This window comes from Microplitis mediator, chromosome 11, assembly GCF_029852145.1.
Source record: "Microplitis mediator isolate UGA2020A chromosome 11, iyMicMedi2.1, whole genome shotgun sequence".
Taxonomy (NCBI): Eukaryota; Metazoa; Arthropoda; class Insecta; order Hymenoptera; family Braconidae; genus Microplitis; species Microplitis mediator.
The window spans coordinates 12,088,241-12,106,366 of NC_079979.1; the positions used below are offsets into that span (position 1 = coordinate 12,088,241).

The window sequence follows — 18,126 nt, forward strand, 5'->3', positions numbered from 1 at the left end:
AGAGTCTTGAATTGTCAAGTCCTTAACAGGAGGGTAGGACATCAGAAGAGTGTCTCTAACATTTGAACCTTTGGATCTCAGAATTTCAAAGAGGTATTTGCAGTTAAAACATTAGGCTCTGTTACGATGTTGGCATCGTACGCCTCCGTTTGTCATCGGGACAGAACTGTCACATGACTAGTGCGACAGTTCTGTCTATAAAAGAGCGCGTTAACGTGCGACCGGTGCTTTTTCGTAATTAGCTTTAAGTAGACAAGTAGTTCATATTCACTGCTAATTGTCGTGTAGTAATTGACCTGTTCGCTGATCGTCATTACTGCTTATTAATTTGTTCTTAACTCATATTTGTTGGTAACTCGTCTAGTGTCCGCGGTAATTAGTTAAATAAATTATCCAGTATTTATTACATCACATTTGTTTGTAATAAATAATAGCTCATATCTGTTGCTATACCGAAGACGGTTATTTGAATAAATTAGTAGAAGGCCCTGTACCGTTAAGTACAGTAACGATATTGGTAACCAGTGTGTGTGTGCGACGTGGCATATTAGTTTATTATTAGTTCAATAAATAATTAAACTAATAACTGAAACCAGTGTTGAGTGAATTCACCTGTGCTTTCCCAAGTCCACATTAGACAATTAAGGGTCTCCTCAGCCAATACATTGGGTATCAGTATCACGGTCCAAGGAGACGATTTCCAAGGATCAACCAACGCCAGTCCAAGGACATCCAGGACTACATCCATCTCCGAACTCAATCTTAGGCTAAGTACTAGTATTAGTTTAGAATTGTAAGGCCAGTTCGGGTAAATTAATTTATAGCTAAGGCATTATTAAATTAAATTCAATCAGTCAGAGTTTCATTGAGAGCTAGCGGGGCAAACTTTGACCCACTAACTGCACCCTTCCACCAGTAAGTGCAGGATAACGTACCCCAGCGTTGCAGCTCTAATAAAGTTCAGAAGGTAACTGAATTTTGTTTAAATATTTTCTATGGTAAGTTGTCAAAATACTTAAGTGAAAGTGGACAATTATCGGATTAGATCCTTCTTAAAAGACCCGAGTAATAAAACGTTTTAAGTAAATATTCCTTGAGCAATAAATATTTGTATTTAAGTGAAACTAAACATCTGGTGTAAATGTGTTTGGGTATTTCCCAGATATTTTTCTTAATAAAAAATGTCCACTGCTTCAATTTATGAATTTATGAACTAGACTCTCAACAAAAACAGTTTAAAAGATCCTGCCTGAGATTGGCACTGGCCATGTACAGAAAGACGCACACAGAGGACGTGGAGAGAATAAGTAATAAAGAAATATATGACACAGCAAACATCCAGACAATTTCATCCTCAGAATCTCCGGAGACTACTACAGCTAACTACCAAATATAGAGAATACCATTATCTAAAAACCAGTGATGGGCATACTTAAGTACATTTGTATTTTAAGTACTAATTAAGTATTAAATACTTTGATATATAATAATTTTTTTTTTTGTAAAGTAAAAATATCCAAGTAATTAGTATTTCGAACAAGTACTAAATACTACATACCGAAGTACTTAGTATTTTATTTATTATCTAATTACAAATACTTTTATACTTGGTATTTATGATTTTTCCAAGTACTAAATACTATTGTATTTAGTACTTGGAAAAATTAGAAATACAATAGTATTTAGTATTTGATTTTTCAATTAAATAAGAATACTTTTGTACTCATATGACGGTTTAAGTACTAAGGACATTTGTACTGAGATTAAAAGTTATATTGAAGTACTAGATCATTGGTATTTCTGATAAAAAATAATTAAAAACTCCGAGAGTATTTTTTAGATTGACTATAGAAGTTAAGCCAATAATAAATTAAAACGATTCAACTTTTTAACTCTAAAAAAACTTTTTATTTAAAATTTTACAATAATGTTATTTTTTTATCACTTATTTTGCAATAATTTTTATTTTTTCAAAACGTAAGAAATTTGGCGTTAGCTCTTCCTATAACTCTTTTTTCAAATTTAGTATTTGATAAAAGATTATATTGCGGTAAGTCAGTCATTTTTGCGCGATTAAATAATCTCTCGACAGACGCTGAAGATGGTGTTGGTTATTAAATTTTATAAAAACATCACGAATTAAAGGGTATGAGTTCAATACGGTCATATCAGTGTTAGCGTCTCTTAAGTAATTTACTAGTTCAATTTTTGGAGTCGTTTTTTCAAACATCATATTCACCGGATTAGATTCTGCTGTAGACGGCCCAAAGTTGAAAAATTTATCAACCACCATAGGTTGAGCTGGTACGTTAATTTTATTTTCATCAGTCATTGCATTTAGAACTAGTTTCTTGATTATTTTTTGCTTGGCAATTTCAAAACAAGACAGCCAAACTCCTTTAAATTCTGGATGCACAACTGCAGCAACTGCTGCGATTTCTCCTTCTCGTTCGATTTCGAAAAATTGTTTAAACCTCGATGTCAAGTTTTCACGGAGTCCTTTTACAATAGGTTTGCAATATTTTAGGCGATTGCTCGATACCAAACTCAAATTATTACGGAGTGATATCAAGCTTGGCAATAAGTAACCATAGGTAACATTTCCCTGCAGTTTATCAAGAGTATCAGCAACGGGTTTCAAACAAATTAAATATTCTTCTATGTACCTGTCATGACGTGATTATTTGATCGATTATTGAAGTTGCTCAGAAAAGAATGATTAACTTGTAGATTAGGGTGTTTCAAAAAAAAAAATCGGTCTGTCAGTTGACCCTGCGGACCAGCCCCAAAACTTCCCGCTGTTTTCGAGCTCGCTGAGCTCGAAAACATTATTGTGAATATATTTTCGAGCTCTTCGAGCTCGCAAATACTTTTGTATGCCATTGTTTTGTAAAAAACCATTTTTTAGCATTTCTTTCTTCCACGATATCTCGCGAACGAATTAACCGATTTTGATGGTTGAGGTGGCATTCGACGCGGCTTATAGAGTTTTAGAGCTGATTAGATTTTGGAATCAATCCATCGAGCAAATTGGAAGTTATCCAAATAAAACATTTTTGAAAAAATTTTATTTTTGAAATATCTCTGAACGCACCCTACCGATTAAGTTCAAATTTTTACGGCCTCAAGACATTAACAAGCCGCGTCGAATGACACCTCAACGATCAAAATCGGTTCATCCGTTCAAGAGTTATGAATATTTACATACATACATACGTACGTACGTACGAACGTACGTACGTACGTACGTACGTACACACATACATACACTCGGACATCATCGTGAAATTAGTCAGGATAGCTTCCTAGAACCTCAAAACGTCCAAATTTGATAGAAATTCGGTTTTTGCAAATCGGACCGAAACCAATAACTTCCCGAATTTTTGAAAATTTTCAATTTTCTTAGCGGGAAGTTAAAAACAATTTCTTTTTTTATGGTATCCAAAAATTGAAAGTATAACTAAAAATAAAAATTTTGGTACCATTCCGAGCTCTTAATAATGATATTAAGGTTTGCCTCAATCCATTTTTCTATTTTCCATTTAAATAACACGGGAAAAAAAATTTTTTTTTTTTAGAATTTTCCAGCCCATAAACCAATCAACGGATTTTTATGCATAACAAATATTTTTGTAGGAAATTGAACGCTCTACAAAAAAAGTCTCTAATTATTTTTTGATATAAATATATATATAATCATTTTTAGAAAATTCTAAAAAAAAAAAAATTTTTTTCCTATGTCATTTAAATGGAAAATAGAAAAATGGATTGAGGCAAACCTTAATATTATTATTAAGAACTCGGGTTGGCACCGAAATTTTTATTTTCAGGTATACTTTCAATTTTTGAATACCAAAAAAAATTTTTTTTTCTGAAACACCCTATTGTAGATAAATTAAACATGTGGAATCAATTGATAAACATTTAAAATGATCGCTATAATATAACTTATTTATATAGCTAATTTATAAGAAGAAAAGTAGAAAAACTTACTGAAAATCAACTTCTCGTAATGACATATCTATTTCTAATTTTTCAATAACTTCAACTACTTTTGTTTTCATAGCTACAATTTGGGTTAGAGAATCATATAATGAATTCCATCGTACGACTGTTGGCCGTCGAAAAGCACATCCAGCAATATCAATGACTTTTTCTTTTTGTTTTGGTGTACCCATCAATTTCCAAAATGCGTTACATCTTTTTATTGTTTCGTTATGCATAGCGTGTAATTTTTTTACATTTTTTATAGAATTTATAACATCAGTAGTTGCTAATAAATTCAACGTGTGGCTTGCACACCTAAAATGATTTGGAAGGAATTTATGCAGATCATCAGCTTCGATAGGTTCACATTGATCAGATTCCACGGAATTTTCTAGTGTTGATAAATTAGAATCAGAGCTATCGTACTCATCTTCACTGCTTTCTTCAATATTTGATGTTTCTAAAGACAATACAGACAATTTATGGTTTTTCACTGCTCATTATGATTGCAATTATTTATTACGTAATATTACCTTCAGATTCAGTAATTTCCGGATAACCGACACCATGTTCTTTAAAGGCTTTGATTAGATTTTTTGCATTATCAGTTACTGTTGCTACTATTTTAGATCTAGATATTCCGTAATCGTCATGAATCTCTCTTATTTTTTGGGCTATTCTGTCAAAAGAATGAGTCCCCTGAAGCCTGCTGCATGCTAATGCAGCAACACATGGTTGAAAAGTTTTAACATCGATCTAAATAATAATGAGAAGAAATTTTATAAATATTAAAAAGAAAGGCTTCTATAATAATGATATAAACAGTTTATAACGAGTTATAAATGTACCCAATTTACACAAAGCCCAATAAAGCGATAACTGCTATTACTCCATATATCAACAGAGGTAGAAACATAATCATGATTTTTTATAATATTTTTAATCATATTTTTATTATGATCATATACTTGATCCACTCTTCGACAAACAGTACGTCTCGATATAGGTTTCAATTCTATACCTTTTTTCAAAGGTAAATCTAAAGAATATAGTGCAAAATTATGTAATTAAAATTTTTTCCTTAGTTTAAGGTCGATACATTACCTTTGAAAATGTTTCTAAATTCTGATTGTTCCACCAAAGAAAAAGGAGCAGAAGTGGCCAAAAATAACGATGCAACGTTATTTTCAAATCGAGTTTGAACATTTTTGGTAGTTGTATTTTCAGATGCAGTTAATTCAGAATTTTTTCTTTTTTTTTCATTTTTATAATCAACATATTTGTTGTAATCATTTGGGTGACACCTCTAGTAAATTTTAAATTAAAAGTTTTGAATTATGAAGTAAAAATAATTAATAAATTAAAAAACAACTAATTTATTTACTTTTATATGCTTGGTATAATTAGATGGAGCTTTCATAGATCCTCGAATCATTTTTTTTGTTGTACACAACTGACATTGAGCTGGAATATTGTCATCAGTTACACTCTCAAAATCAGGTTGAAAAAATTGTCCATCAAGGTGTTACGTCCTGGTTGATGTTTTGGCGCTGGCGTAGTTGAGCGGTCGATTTAAATTGGACGTAATGGAAACTTACATATAATTATAAATAATAATTAAGTATGGGTTGAACAGCCACCATTTGGTGGTTGAAATAAACTGGTTATATTTATATGTTATTAAATATATTATCTGGATCTGTTTTATTCAATGAATAAAGAGATAGTTGGAGAATTTGTGAAACGTACAATTCTGATGTTATAATATTGTTAAGTTGTTCTTAAGGGGTTAGGGGTAGTCAGAATTTTCAAAAAATCGATTTTTTTTTTTTTGCATTTTCTTAAAGTATAATATTTTAAAAATATTGTGTGAAAATTTGAAGTGAATCCGACAAATTCTTTTCGAGTTATTTAACAATGACCAAAGGACGCTCGGGTGCTACGTGGCATTCGAGAGCAGGTAGCTAGAAACAGCTGCAAGCAACCGACCTTTCGGGTTTCATTGTCATGAATATCTCCCCATTTTAATGTATTTATAATTATATATATATATATATATATATATATATATATATATATATATATATATATATATATATATATATATATATATATATATATCCTTCTACATATATTCACAATTTGTAGGTAGTACAAGAACTGAAAAATAATTTTTGGTTGCCAGTATACCTGTAGTCGTTGCACTGATCAGTCGATAGTTTTGTGATAAATTATTTCTCAAGTGAATTAAATTATTAACCATGGGACGTGATTCTAGAAAGGTTTCAAGAGAACTTCGGAGTTCTGAAAAAATTAATAAGTCGCGTTCAGTCAAAAGAAAGAATGTTTTTAATCCGAAAACAGCCGAACGTGATGAAAGTATTCAGAGTACATCTTCTAAAAAATTAAAACAAAACACTGAAGATGATGTACCTGAAGACAGCAGTACTGAATTTCGAATAATAAATTTTATTCAGGTATTCACTGCAATTTCTGCTCTTATAAAATGTAAAAAATGTGATGGAAATGTAGTGTTTCAAACAGCAAGTACACGTGGGCTGGGATTCAAAATTGTAGTTGCATGTAATAACTGTGGAAATGAATATATTCCTTCCTGTTCTTTCGTTGGGCATTCTTATGAAATAAACAGACGTTTCATTTTTGTAATGAGAATACTAGGAATAGGATACGAAGGATTGTGCAAGTTTTGCGGCCTGATGGACATGCCGTCTTTTTTAGATAAATCTACGCATACAATTTTACTGAAACAGATTTTGAATTGTAGTAAAGCCGTCGCAGAAACCTTCATGACGAAAGCTGTGAATGAAGAAAAGCAAGCAATGCCAACAACTGAAAATGAAGATATAAATCATCTAACTGTATCGGGAGATGGAACCTGGCAAAAACGGGGATATACATCGTCATTTGGAGTTTCTTCTATAATTGGCTATTTTACTGGAAAGATTCTTGACATAAACATTAAAAGTGCATATTGTAAGCTATGTGAGTATTGGAAAAAAAAAACAAATACTGTTGAGTTCGAGGAATGGTATCAATCGCATGAAGATGTGTGTTCTGCTAATCATCAAGGGTCTTCTGGGAAAATGGAGGTGGATGCGATGGTCGAAATGTTTTCGTATTCTGAAACTAAATATGGAGTTAAGTATGCCAACTATATTGGTGATGGTGACTCCAAGACCTATTCAGGAATTATAAAATCAGATCCTTACGAAAATACAACTGTAAATAAAAAGGAATGTATAGGGCATGTCCAAAAGCGGATGGGGAGTCGATTACGTACGCTGAAGAGTAAACAAAAAGGTCTTGGTGGTCGAGGTAAGCTCACAGGAAAATTAATAGACAAACTAACTGTGTACTATGGTTTAGCAATACGCCGGCATTGTGATTCTATTGAAAATATGAAATCTGCTATAATGGCAACCTTTTATCACTACGGCTCGAGTGATGAAAAACCGAATCATGATATGTGTCCAAAAGGCGAAGAATCTTGGTGCTCTTACCAGCGCGCTGAAGCAAGAGGAGAGCTTGATACCTTTTCTCACGATTATTCTCCTTTACCTTCTGATGTTTTAAAAGCTATCAAGCCTATATACGAAGATCTTAGTAATGAAAATTTACTTTCAAGATGTGTAGGTGGATTCAATCAGAATAATAATGAAAGCTTTAACCAACTAGTATGGAAAATATGCCCAAAAACGGTAAATACTAGTTTTACCATCGTACAAATAGCTGCATACGTTGCTATGTGTATATTTAATGAGGGTATAAATTCATTATTAGTCTTGATGAATACACTAGGACTTAATTGTGGGCCTAATTCTCATCGGTATGCAGAAAGAATGGATGCTGCACGTATCAAAGTAGCAGATAAGCGCGCTAATGATAACACCCGAGAAGGTCGATTGCAACGTAGGCACCAGCAAATCGATATTTTGGAAGCTGCTATGTCGGCTGAAGAGCTATTATATGGTCCAGGAATAGATGACTCAGTGTAAGTTATTAAATAATTCTTATAATTCGACATAAATCCATAGCAAAACTTTAAATGCGTTTTTCTCAAAACTATGTTTTCTGAACTGGTGATCACTGTAACTTAAAAACTGCTCGGTAGATTTCAATAAAATTTATTGTACTTTTGAAATACATTAAAAACTCGTGCCTGATCGAAGGATTTTTTTTTTTTTTCAAAATTTCGATTTTTTTTTAACAATAAACTGTCGGTTTTTTTCTCGAAAATTTGAAAAAAATTTCCTGAGGCCGCCATTTTGTTAATTTCGAAAAAAAAAAAAAAAGCTTCGATCAGGCACAAGATTATCTATTAATAAAACTAATTTTTCTTGTCCGATTGATTTTAGATGAATCTCCAAGGACTTATGATGATCACCGCAAAGGACTTCGGGAGGAACGGGCTCTACAAAAACAGCGATAACTTTTTGAATTATTAATTTTTTTTTTTGAAATTTTCGTGAAGTCAAATCGAAACGTGTTCTAATAAAGCTATGTTTTTATTTTTGTCAAATAAAGTAATTAACTACAAAAAAAAAATTATTGAAAATCATCATTTTTTCATACCCCTGAGTACCCCTAACCCCTTAACAATAACTTCGAGAATGTGAGAACGAAGTTGAGTTTTTAATATTGAGCCTGACTGCTCTCTATGATTCTATATCTCAGACTGACTTCTCTTGATCGAGAAAAACTAGAGTAACTCTTATCAATACGTTTGGGCATCAGACCCGCGCATCGAGTCATATGGAGGGGTCATTCGAGATAACGCATGTTCTCGAATGATCCATTCTAATATTTATTGAAAATACTTAGTTCTCACGATCTCTCTACTTTTGTTACTAACAAATGAGTCACTTATCTATTAACAAAAGCTATCTTAAACAAAATAGGTATTTGTGCAGCTGCACGTCTCGAGGGTTAACTCGAGGCGTCAGCGCTTATTTATATTTGATAAAATATAGAAAAATAAGTTTATCAACTATTACTCATATCCTTAACGTTCAAATGTCTTAAATAATATTATTCTATTATTATATTATATTATTTTATATGATTAATTAAATATTATTGGAATTACTAGATTATCGATATTCGATATAATTAGTTAGGTTTCAGGTCGGTAATTAAGGAAGTAAAAGCCTACGTCATCTGCCATACAGGCTGGGACGTAACAAAGGTAAGGTCGTTTTGCACACTCAATCTTTAACTTCTCAAGGTCGTCACAATCGGAATTATTATCAAGCTTACGTTTTTGACTAGTTGTACCAACGGGATTACTTTCTTCATTTTCCTTTTTATTAATTATCTTTTCATTTTCGATAATCACTGAAAGACTACTGTTATGCTTGTTTTCGATTTTATTGGTGTGAGAATCGTCAATATTTATAACCAAAGAGGAATTTAATTTTTCACCACTAGTTTCTGTAAAACTAAGATCAGATTCCATAAGATCACTTATCGCCAGTTCTAATGATTCACTTGTTGAGCTAACGATGCTATCCATGTGTTCCATAATTTGATTGTCATTAACCATTTTTATGGAAAATAAAAGTATTAAATTCTCTCGATTGATACTCTGTTATTAAAACGATATTTAAATCATTAATAATTATCATTACTTGAATTTTAACACGACACGATACTGCAATTATAATGAAACGACACTTAAACAGCAGTACGTATATATATGTATATTAGGGTGCTTCGTTTCCGGCGAAAGTATTTTTTTTGTTGCTCATCAAGCAAAATATTGTTTTTTATGCTGAAACAAAAATTCCTGCCAAGTTTGAGCTCTTAATTCCGATTTGAAGTACATTCCATTTGATTTCAAAGATTTCCCATTCAAAATACATGTAAATCAAATTACTTTTTTTTTAACTTTCTAATACTCAGCTGCATTTTATGATATCGACGCGGTTTTGGTCGCAAATTGTAGGGCATTTGGTGTTCTTCAAAAGTGCCCATAGTTACTTAGCTGTAATTCCAGCTGTTTTACTAGTGTCCGTTGCGAAAGTTATTTTTCCTATGAAATTGAACTTTATTGGCTTGCAGAACGTAAACCAATGAAAGTACACTAAAAATGCTAATGGAGATTTTATAGGAAATTTTATTCCCTTAAAAAAAAATCTTATGAGTCAACTCGCTGAAGTACATAGTTTCCGAGTTATAGTAATTTTAATAATTTGAAAAATATAATATCAATTGTAATTGTTTTTTTTTTATATTTTGTTTTTCAAATTATTAAAATTACTATAACTCTGAAACTATGGACTTCAGCGAGTTGACTCATAGGACTTTTTTTGAAGGGAATAAAATTTCCTATAAAATTTCTTGTAGCATTTTTAGTGTAGTTTCATTGGATTACGTTCTGCAAGCCAATAAAAGTCAATTTCATAGGAAAAATAACTTCCGCAACGGACACTAGTAGAACAGCTGGAATTACAGCTAAATATCTACGGGCACTTTTGAAGAACACTAAATGCCCTACAATTTGCGACCAAAACCGCATCGATATCATAAAACGCAGCTGAGTATTAGAAAGTTAAAAAAAAAGTAATTTAATTTACATGTATTTTAAATGGGAAATCTTTGAAATCAAATGGAATGTACTTCAAATTAGAATTAAGAGCTCAAACTTGGCAGGAATTTTTGTTTCAGCATAAAAAACAATATTTTGCTTGATGAGTATAAAAAAAATACTTTCGCCGGAAACGAAGCACCCTAATGTATATATATATATATATATATATATATATATATATATATATATATATATATATATATATATATATATATATATAACTTATGATAGCAGATCACTTGTGCAAAAATGTAAACACTGAAAAAAAACGTCACAATTCCCAAGTGGCCAGCTCAGCTTTTTGTTGGCTTTTAGTTATCTATTCGAAGTCAACTTTTTGCTATTTCTAAATGTTATCAAAATGGTAACAAAAAGTACTTTTGAAAAAGATAACTTTTAAAAGTTATCTTAAGGTTAACATAAAAATGTTAACAAAATATAATATGAAAAAGTTAGCAAAATGTTACCATAAAATATAGTCATAAATGGTGACTTTTTAGAGATAAATAAAAGTTACCAATTTAATGTTGATAATTTATCTTCCCTAAAATGTTACATATATGTTGACTTTTTAGTATTATTTAAAAGATAGCATTTTATTGGTAACATTTTACTAACAATTTTGGGTTAACATTTTGCTAATATTATAGTATTTCATTTTGTTATCAATTTGTTGACATTTAGATGTTTTCAACCACAAAAAAGGCGGTAAACGCTGTACAAGCCGCCATTTCGGATATATATATATATATATATATATATATATATATATATATATATATAAACGCTCGAGTGTGATGTGAACAACATAACCTAATATTATTTTGTCTTTTAATTACTGTGAAATAATTTATAATATAATTTATAGCTATTGATTAACAATACTCAACGGTTCATAAAAGGTAAAATTTTATATATAAGTATGGAAAATTTTCGACAGCGGATACGAAAACCGCTTGATTTGCTTGGACCACGACAACTAAAACGACGTACGCAACAAATACTTGCACTGGAATATTTGTTATCTAACTTAAATAATAATAATAATAATAACACTAACATTAATATTTACAACAATAACAATAACGACAACGACCATGACGACGATAACAGTAGCCGCGATTCAGACGTTTCAGATGATCCTAGCCGTTTTTCAGGAGCTGTCGATCAAGCTAATGATGAGCCTTTGCCATTGATTGATGGGCTTAACTTTTTTGATCAACCAGTAACCCGATCAGAGTATTAGTTACTTAATTTCCATGTAAACAATCAAGTTGCTAGTGGTGATAATGATTCGATTCTTACTGAGTTCATAAAAGAGTGGCATGTTAAACATAAAATCACACGTGAAGCGACTGACGAACTTTTACGCAAACTTCAATCATAGTCTCAAGAACAATGTTTCTATGCAAAATGAATTTGTAAGTACTAATTAGCTGTTGATATTTCATAATTTTTGAATAACTATCATAAAAATATTACAGAAAGACATGATACGGAAAGCTGGTGGTCGCAATGTACAAAAAACCACTCGTTTTGCATTGGAATCATTCATTTCTGATGAGTTGGCAAAACAAGTGACATGGTCCGGATTACACAGTGAGATTAAAATCTCAGCATGTTTCTTCGTAGAAATTATTAGTGGTAATAGAGCGATAAATAATATTGTAAGATTAACTATCCTGCTTAAAAAATCCGATAGATTCTCATAGCTGTAAGTATAAGGCCCTATACTTAACTATAGCACTTCTCATAGAACAAATTTATTCTTATAAAATCTCTCTAGGAATTCATGAGAATCTATTGGATTCTATGAGATTTTTTAAGCAGGGTATCTACTCTTCAAGTTCTAGCAATAACTTGCTTTTTGAAGCCTTTGATTGATCTTTCTACTGTCAAAGTAAAATAATTTACAACCAAACAAGCTATAAATAAATGCTGTATTTAAATTATTATGTTCATTAATTTTTCTTCGTTTTTTTTCTTTTTTAGAAATTTTATTAAGCACTTTGAACGTTACAAAACCTGATGTTGAACATCAAATGAAAGCCTGGTTTCAACGCGGTAGTGACCGAGCCAATAAGAATACCGATCCTACAAATGGTTCTGTCAAAAAGCAAAAAGTTGCCAAATAATTTGTAGTTACCATCTTTATATTTACAAGTTGTTTTCAAAAAACTTTTTTTTAATAGCATAAAGAGTTTTCTGTTCTCTAAGCCTAAATTAATGATCTCAAAACATAAAAGTAAGCTTATCAGATAAAAATAAAACTATAAGTTAGTGTCACCAGTGCGCTAGTCACAACAACTAGTCTTGATATTAAGCTCACAATTATTATTACTATTATTGTTATTAATATAAAACTTATGAATGTTGTAAAGAAATTGTTAATAAATTTAAGCATTCCAATTATAAAAAATTGTATATTTGTCACAATAAACTGCGAGTGATTACAATTTACAAATAAATATAAACACAATTCTAAAAATATTCTATCATGAAATGAAATATTTATTTTTTCTTGTTTAATATATGTATATAAACAAGAAAAAATAAATATTTCATTTCATGATAGAATATTTTTAGAATTTATGTTTGTTTATTTGTAAATTTTCAAATTTCCCGCGGTTTATACTACCCCTAACCTCTAATGATCCTTAAAATTGTTAACATTAAATCAACTAAAATAAGACTGATTTGTTGAATTAAAGTCAACTTTTTTCCATCAACTTGTTACCAATAAAAAGTTAACAATTTGTTATGTTTTTGGTAACCAAAAACACATTGTGATTTGTTAACAAAAAGTTGAAAAATGTCAACATTAAGTTATGAAAATGTCAATAAATAGTTAACAATTTGTTACCAAAAAGTTATCTTTTTGAGACAGAAAAAAGTTAACATTTTGCTGGACATTAGTAGTGATATTTGTTGATAAAAATTTGCCTTTTTACATCTCAATATAAATGTTAACATTTTTTTTGTTAACTTTTTCGATACGAAAAAGTTAACATTTGGCCACTTGGGAACAAAGAGGCTATTGACGCAAGCGCCATCTATTTTTAATTTTGGCGCTTAATTCGAATCGATTTGAAACGTAATACTTACATTAAACGTAGAAATGTAGTATTCTTAGCAATATTTATATTAATAAATATCAAATTTTATTTTAATTTCGAATTCTCGAGACTAAATAAATCATGTCAATAGAAAAAAGTTTTTTTTTTTTTAAGAACCCGTAAAGAAATGATGTTATAAAATTTCGCATAATCATTGTTGCACGGGTATATAAAAATGATTGATTAGATTACTGCTTGAAGCTGAAACATAAACTGTACGCAAGTGCACTTATTTGAACTAAACAGTATAGATTTGACAATAATATATTAATATCATCTAATGAATAAATTTGAATATTAAAATCTTAAGAGTGTAATAGTATATTCAAAAATTATAATTTTAAGTCTCGATCGTCGTATGTAAAGTTCTAGTTGTGGTAGAATAAGTATTAAAATTTTTTTTTTTTAAATAGATACTGTGGGAATTATAGGACTTATTCAATTATAAGTCCTAATTACAATTATACTTAGTACTTATATCAAATTTAAGTAAAAAGTACAATAGTCTTTAGTACTTACTACAACTTTCAAGTACCAAGTACAATGTATTTAGTATCGATAAATCGTCAAAAATACTAAGTTACAAAGTATTTAGTACTTTTTCTGTTTCTGAGGATAAGTATTTTTCAGATACGTACCAAGAATTAATTTGGGTTTCAAGTCAAATTTTACTTAAATACTCAGTATTTACTAAATTCTATTTTGCCCATTCCTGCTAAAAACTAAACAACACGATTTTTAACCTACATGAAGCTACAGCCAAAGGATACATCCAGCCACAAGCATTTTCACAACTAGACAGCCTAGGTATTATCCAAAATGAACTGAACGTGTTTCAATTAATGCTTTTTTGAATGAATACAATAATTAGAAGTACTCAACGGCAATCCAAAAAAGCGATTAAGACGATTTCTACCGCTTAAATCCGAAATACTGGTGGCTGGATAAAAATGCAGCGTACATGACTAAACTTGAACAAAGAAGAAAGTCCAAGGAAGCAGAGCAAAAGCAACAACAAGCTGGATGCACACACCAGAGAAACTGATGTTAACCCATATCCTGTATGTTTTGTATATGTGCATAATTGGTAGGTTTAAGTTACTATTAGTTCAAGCAATAACCAAAGAGTGGTTTTTAAGTTAGTTTTTTTTTCCACATACTATAAATAATAGTGACTGGCAAACTTTAGTCTAAATATAACTTAGAAATAACAAATTTAGTAATCACATATTACAGCGACGAAAGAGATACGAGATGCTGTTGACACCAACCTGCATTACCAAATCTTTTTCTGTGTATTGCGAATTTATGGTTTTATGTTTTCTGTTTATTAATGCAATCTTGTATCAAAAAAATTATTGGGTCAGTAAACTGTAATGTACGTGATTACCGCGTAGCCAAAGGGAGCACTAGCGTTGCTATTTCTGGCGCTAGCGAGTGATAGCACATACACAGTATGTAAACTATCCACTGGTGGATAATTAGATAGTACGTTGTACGATTAAACGAATAATTATTCGAAAGATTCTTTCAAGAGTCAAGATTTGATCGTGAGCACTTGCGTCGTCAAGTGTTTGTATTATTGAATGTGCAGAGAATAGTTCACCGATCAATCGGGTAGATTGTACGATTGAATCGTTTGAGAATGTTAAGAGTGATATTCTAGCAAGAGATGCTGAATCTTTAATTTAATTGTACAGAGGCTGTATGCGGGAAAATGATTCTTTTATTTTTTATATTTTATTTTGTTTTTAAAAATCTAAATTTACCTGTAAATTAAATTAGGTTAATGATCTAATTTAAATTTAGCGATTATAAGGATGGATGGGAGAAATAGGTATTATTCAATGAAAGTCGTGGTTTGGGTATATCAAAAAATGAAGAGTATATTTTGACCCAAAAAAGTTAGGGAAAGCACTACGGCATAAAACCCTTTGAAGAAGTTACAATGAGAAAGATTAAGAAGATTGAGAATTGATAATGATAGTAACTCGTCGAACAATTTACACAAGAATGAGATTTAGAGATATGTGTGTGTGTGTGTGTGTGTGTGAGTGGATGTGTGCTGTGATGATATGTACAAGAAATTGTATACAGTTGAAATTTACGTGATGCTGGATCGTCGTAATTCGATTATAAGATTGTACTAGAATATACACGTCTGTATATGAAGTGAAAGAGAGTCTCATTGTCCGCTGCGTGACAATTAGATAGTACGTGGTACTAGAGAGCGAATGATTGGATGAAAGCTTTCGGTGCGCTGAGGCGATGTTACCGATTGATCGGATCGGTTGTATAACTTGAATTATTCAAAGTAATGAGATCGCAAATTGCGCTCGAGATGTTGAAATTTCAATAAATTGTCTAGAGACAATATGACGCGACTAGTCGTTGATTTGAATGAGATTTACTTTGATCTGATCGATTGTTGTTGCTAAATTGTTACTTGCGAAAGAGGCTATTGTTTGACTGCAGTTAAATATGAATCTAATCAATTTGAATTGGTAGATGATGTTAGCGACAAGGCTATTGCATGAGTAAAGTTAGATTTGATGTATACGATCACGGCAAGGCGCGTTGATAGTAATAAAGCGCGGACAAGTATCAAACCTATAGTTTTATTTAGATTATGATTATTAAATATGAATGATAATTATTAATATTTAATCACTGCACAAGTAAACTAATATTCAAGACGAAAAGGAATAAACCCGGTAACTTGACTGGAATCAATATAAATGAATAACTATTAAATATTCAATATTATTGAAGTTATTATTATTTAATATTAATACGAATATTAATATTAAATTTCAAACACAATTCAATTGAATAATTAACGAAAACACGACTAAATATCTTTAATTCTATAATGGGTGAGACCCACGCGCAACAAGTCCCGGCTTGTTTGTATTGCGACGCAATAAAACAGCGATCTTATTGTTTGCAAAAGAAGGTTTTAATTTGACGAAATAAATCCAAATAATAAATAAATATTATTGCAAAATACTTATCCTTTACCGATGGATTTAAATTGAATCCGATGATCAATTAATTAAGCAATTATTAATGATTTAATTATTGGCTTGGCAATTATAGACAGAATGTTCACAGCGAGTGCATATGAAATGGAGACTTGTGGTCAACTGACGAAAAAGACGCGGTGACGCCGGGTTGTGGTTTCGACGGAACGGAAACGTTCGACATCCGAGTGACAGAGATACGCCGAAGGCGTGAGTGCAACGAAGATGCACAGCGAAACCGACGCAATGTTTAGCGCGCGCGTTCGTGGTGCGACCCGAGTTGGCGACGAAATGAATTTGAGCACCGCCAGATGAGGACTCATTTATTTATTTAAATTCTTTACATTATAATGATGACAATTATTTGAGGACTTCCGTTTTCGACGGAATAGAGGCAATACGGTGCGACAAGGCGGTTGTTTTAACGTACGTTAGATTGAACGTCTGATCAAATTGATGATGATAGATTATTTGATTTGCAAAAGATAATGATTTGAATCAATCTTAGATTCAAGATCTGATCAATTTATATTGATCGATTATTTGATTGCGACAAGGCTATAGTTTGATTAAATTGAATTTAATGTATTCGGTTAAGTGAAATCAAGTTAATATCAATGGAATGTGAATAAATATTGAATATTAAATATTATTTATATTATTATTATTAAATATTGATAACAAAATATTAATATAAAATATCAAATATAAATCAATTAAATATTTAATGAGAAACGAATAGATCCCCGGTAATTGAATTGATTATATCCACGCGCAACAAGTTTTGACTTGTTTAGTTAAAACGCGATTCACACGCCATATGATGAACTCGCAAAATAATATTTAATCCAAATGAAATAATCACGAAAAATGAATTGACAGTATTGATTAATACTTATCTTTTACCGATGACTCAAAATTATACTGGATAATTGATTAATTAATGAGAATTAATGAGAATAACCTCTGATCTTGGAATTAAAATTTTATTTCTACTCACATTGGTGGGAAAAGGGGACCTATTTTAAAAGGTACCTTTTCCTTGAATTACTCCAGAATAATCAATTCCACGTGATCGTCTGGTACCCCCGTATTTGGTTCCAATTGCGAAGGTCCGGACAAGAAATGGTCTGCGTAGAAGTGGAACCGTGGATCTGCTTCGCTTATATAAACTAAAGGTAAAGGTCTCTCGATCTCGGTGATCGGGATCAATCTATATTTTAACTTCTTTAGGTTAAGAGGTTTAGTAAGGGAAATATCCCCTCTTACAAATAATAAGTTAGGTCTTATTAAAGGTTGCTGATAACGTTCACCAGAACAAATCTTAGCGTACTCCGTACAGGAGTAGCAATCACAACACTTGAGTTTTGGAACAGAGCCCTTAGGCCTG

General features: G+C 31.2%; 3 protein-coding genes across 30 annotated transcripts in view; 2 read left to right on the forward strand and 1 right to left on the reverse strand.

The window, feature by feature from the left end:
- Window positions 1-1,953: 1,953 nt before the first annotated feature.
- Window positions 1,954-18,126, reverse strand: part of LOC130677118 (uncharacterized) — a 169,328-nt gene continuing 153,155 nt past the window's right edge. For 22 of the 23 annotated variants that reach the window (XM_057483737.1, XM_057483736.1, XM_057483739.1 and 19 more), the window contains 6 exons: window positions 5,372-5,580; window positions 5,092-5,293; window positions 4,836-5,026; window positions 4,521-4,743; window positions 3,994-4,447; window positions 1,954-2,666 (listed from right to left, as the gene is read on the reverse strand). In XM_057483737.1, coding sequence (XP_057339720.1) covers window positions 2,060-2,666; window positions 3,994-4,447; window positions 4,521-4,743; window positions 4,836-5,026; window positions 5,092-5,293; window positions 5,372-5,422 — 1,728 coding nt within the window. In that variant the 5' untranslated portion in view covers window positions 5,423-5,580 and the 3' untranslated portion in view covers window positions 1,954-2,059. Of the gene's footprint in view, window positions 2,667-3,993; window positions 4,448-4,520; window positions 4,744-4,835; window positions 5,027-5,091; window positions 5,294-5,371; window positions 5,581-9,264; window positions 9,766-18,126 lie in introns of those variants that run through there. The other variant, XM_057483742.1, reaches the window with a different exon arrangement.
- On the forward strand, window positions 6,118-8,587 carry LOC130677117 (uncharacterized). Of its 2 annotated transcripts, XR_008991535.1 has the most exons (3): window positions 6,118-7,706; window positions 7,807-7,999; window positions 8,364-8,587. XR_008991535.1 is itself a non-coding variant. In XM_057483719.1 (2 exons), the coding sequence occupies exons 1-2, from the start codon at window positions 6,249-6,251 to the stop codon at window positions 8,365-8,367; spliced, it is 1,755 nt and encodes a 584-aa protein (XP_057339702.1). In that variant the 5' UTR covers window positions 6,118-6,248; the 3' UTR covers window positions 8,368-8,587. The 2 variants fall into 2 exon arrangements, 1 of the variants encoding a protein (XP_057339702.1); XM_057483719.1 differs by having other exon boundaries at window positions 6,118-7,999.
- Window positions 11,360-12,966, forward strand: LOC130677121 (uncharacterized). Of its 5 annotated transcripts, none has more exons than XR_008991539.1 (4): window positions 11,360-12,018; window positions 12,082-12,311; window positions 12,384-12,497; window positions 12,590-12,966. XR_008991539.1 is itself a non-coding variant. In XM_057483744.1 (4 exons), exons 2-4 carry the CDS (start codon window positions 11,923-11,925, stop codon window positions 12,730-12,732), a joined length of 399 nt encoding a protein of 132 aa, XP_057339727.1. In that variant the 5' UTR covers window positions 11,371-11,499; window positions 11,755-11,922; the 3' UTR covers window positions 12,733-12,950. The 5 variants fall into 5 exon arrangements, 3 of the variants coding, with proteins under 3 accessions (XP_057339727.1, XP_057339729.1, XP_057339730.1); XM_057483744.1 differs by lacking the exon at window positions 12,384-12,497 and having other exon boundaries at window positions 11,371-11,499; window positions 11,755-12,018; window positions 12,082-12,241; window positions 12,590-12,950; XM_057483746.1 differs by lacking the exon at window positions 12,384-12,497 and having other exon boundaries at window positions 11,373-11,499; window positions 11,725-12,018; window positions 12,082-12,241; window positions 12,590-12,951.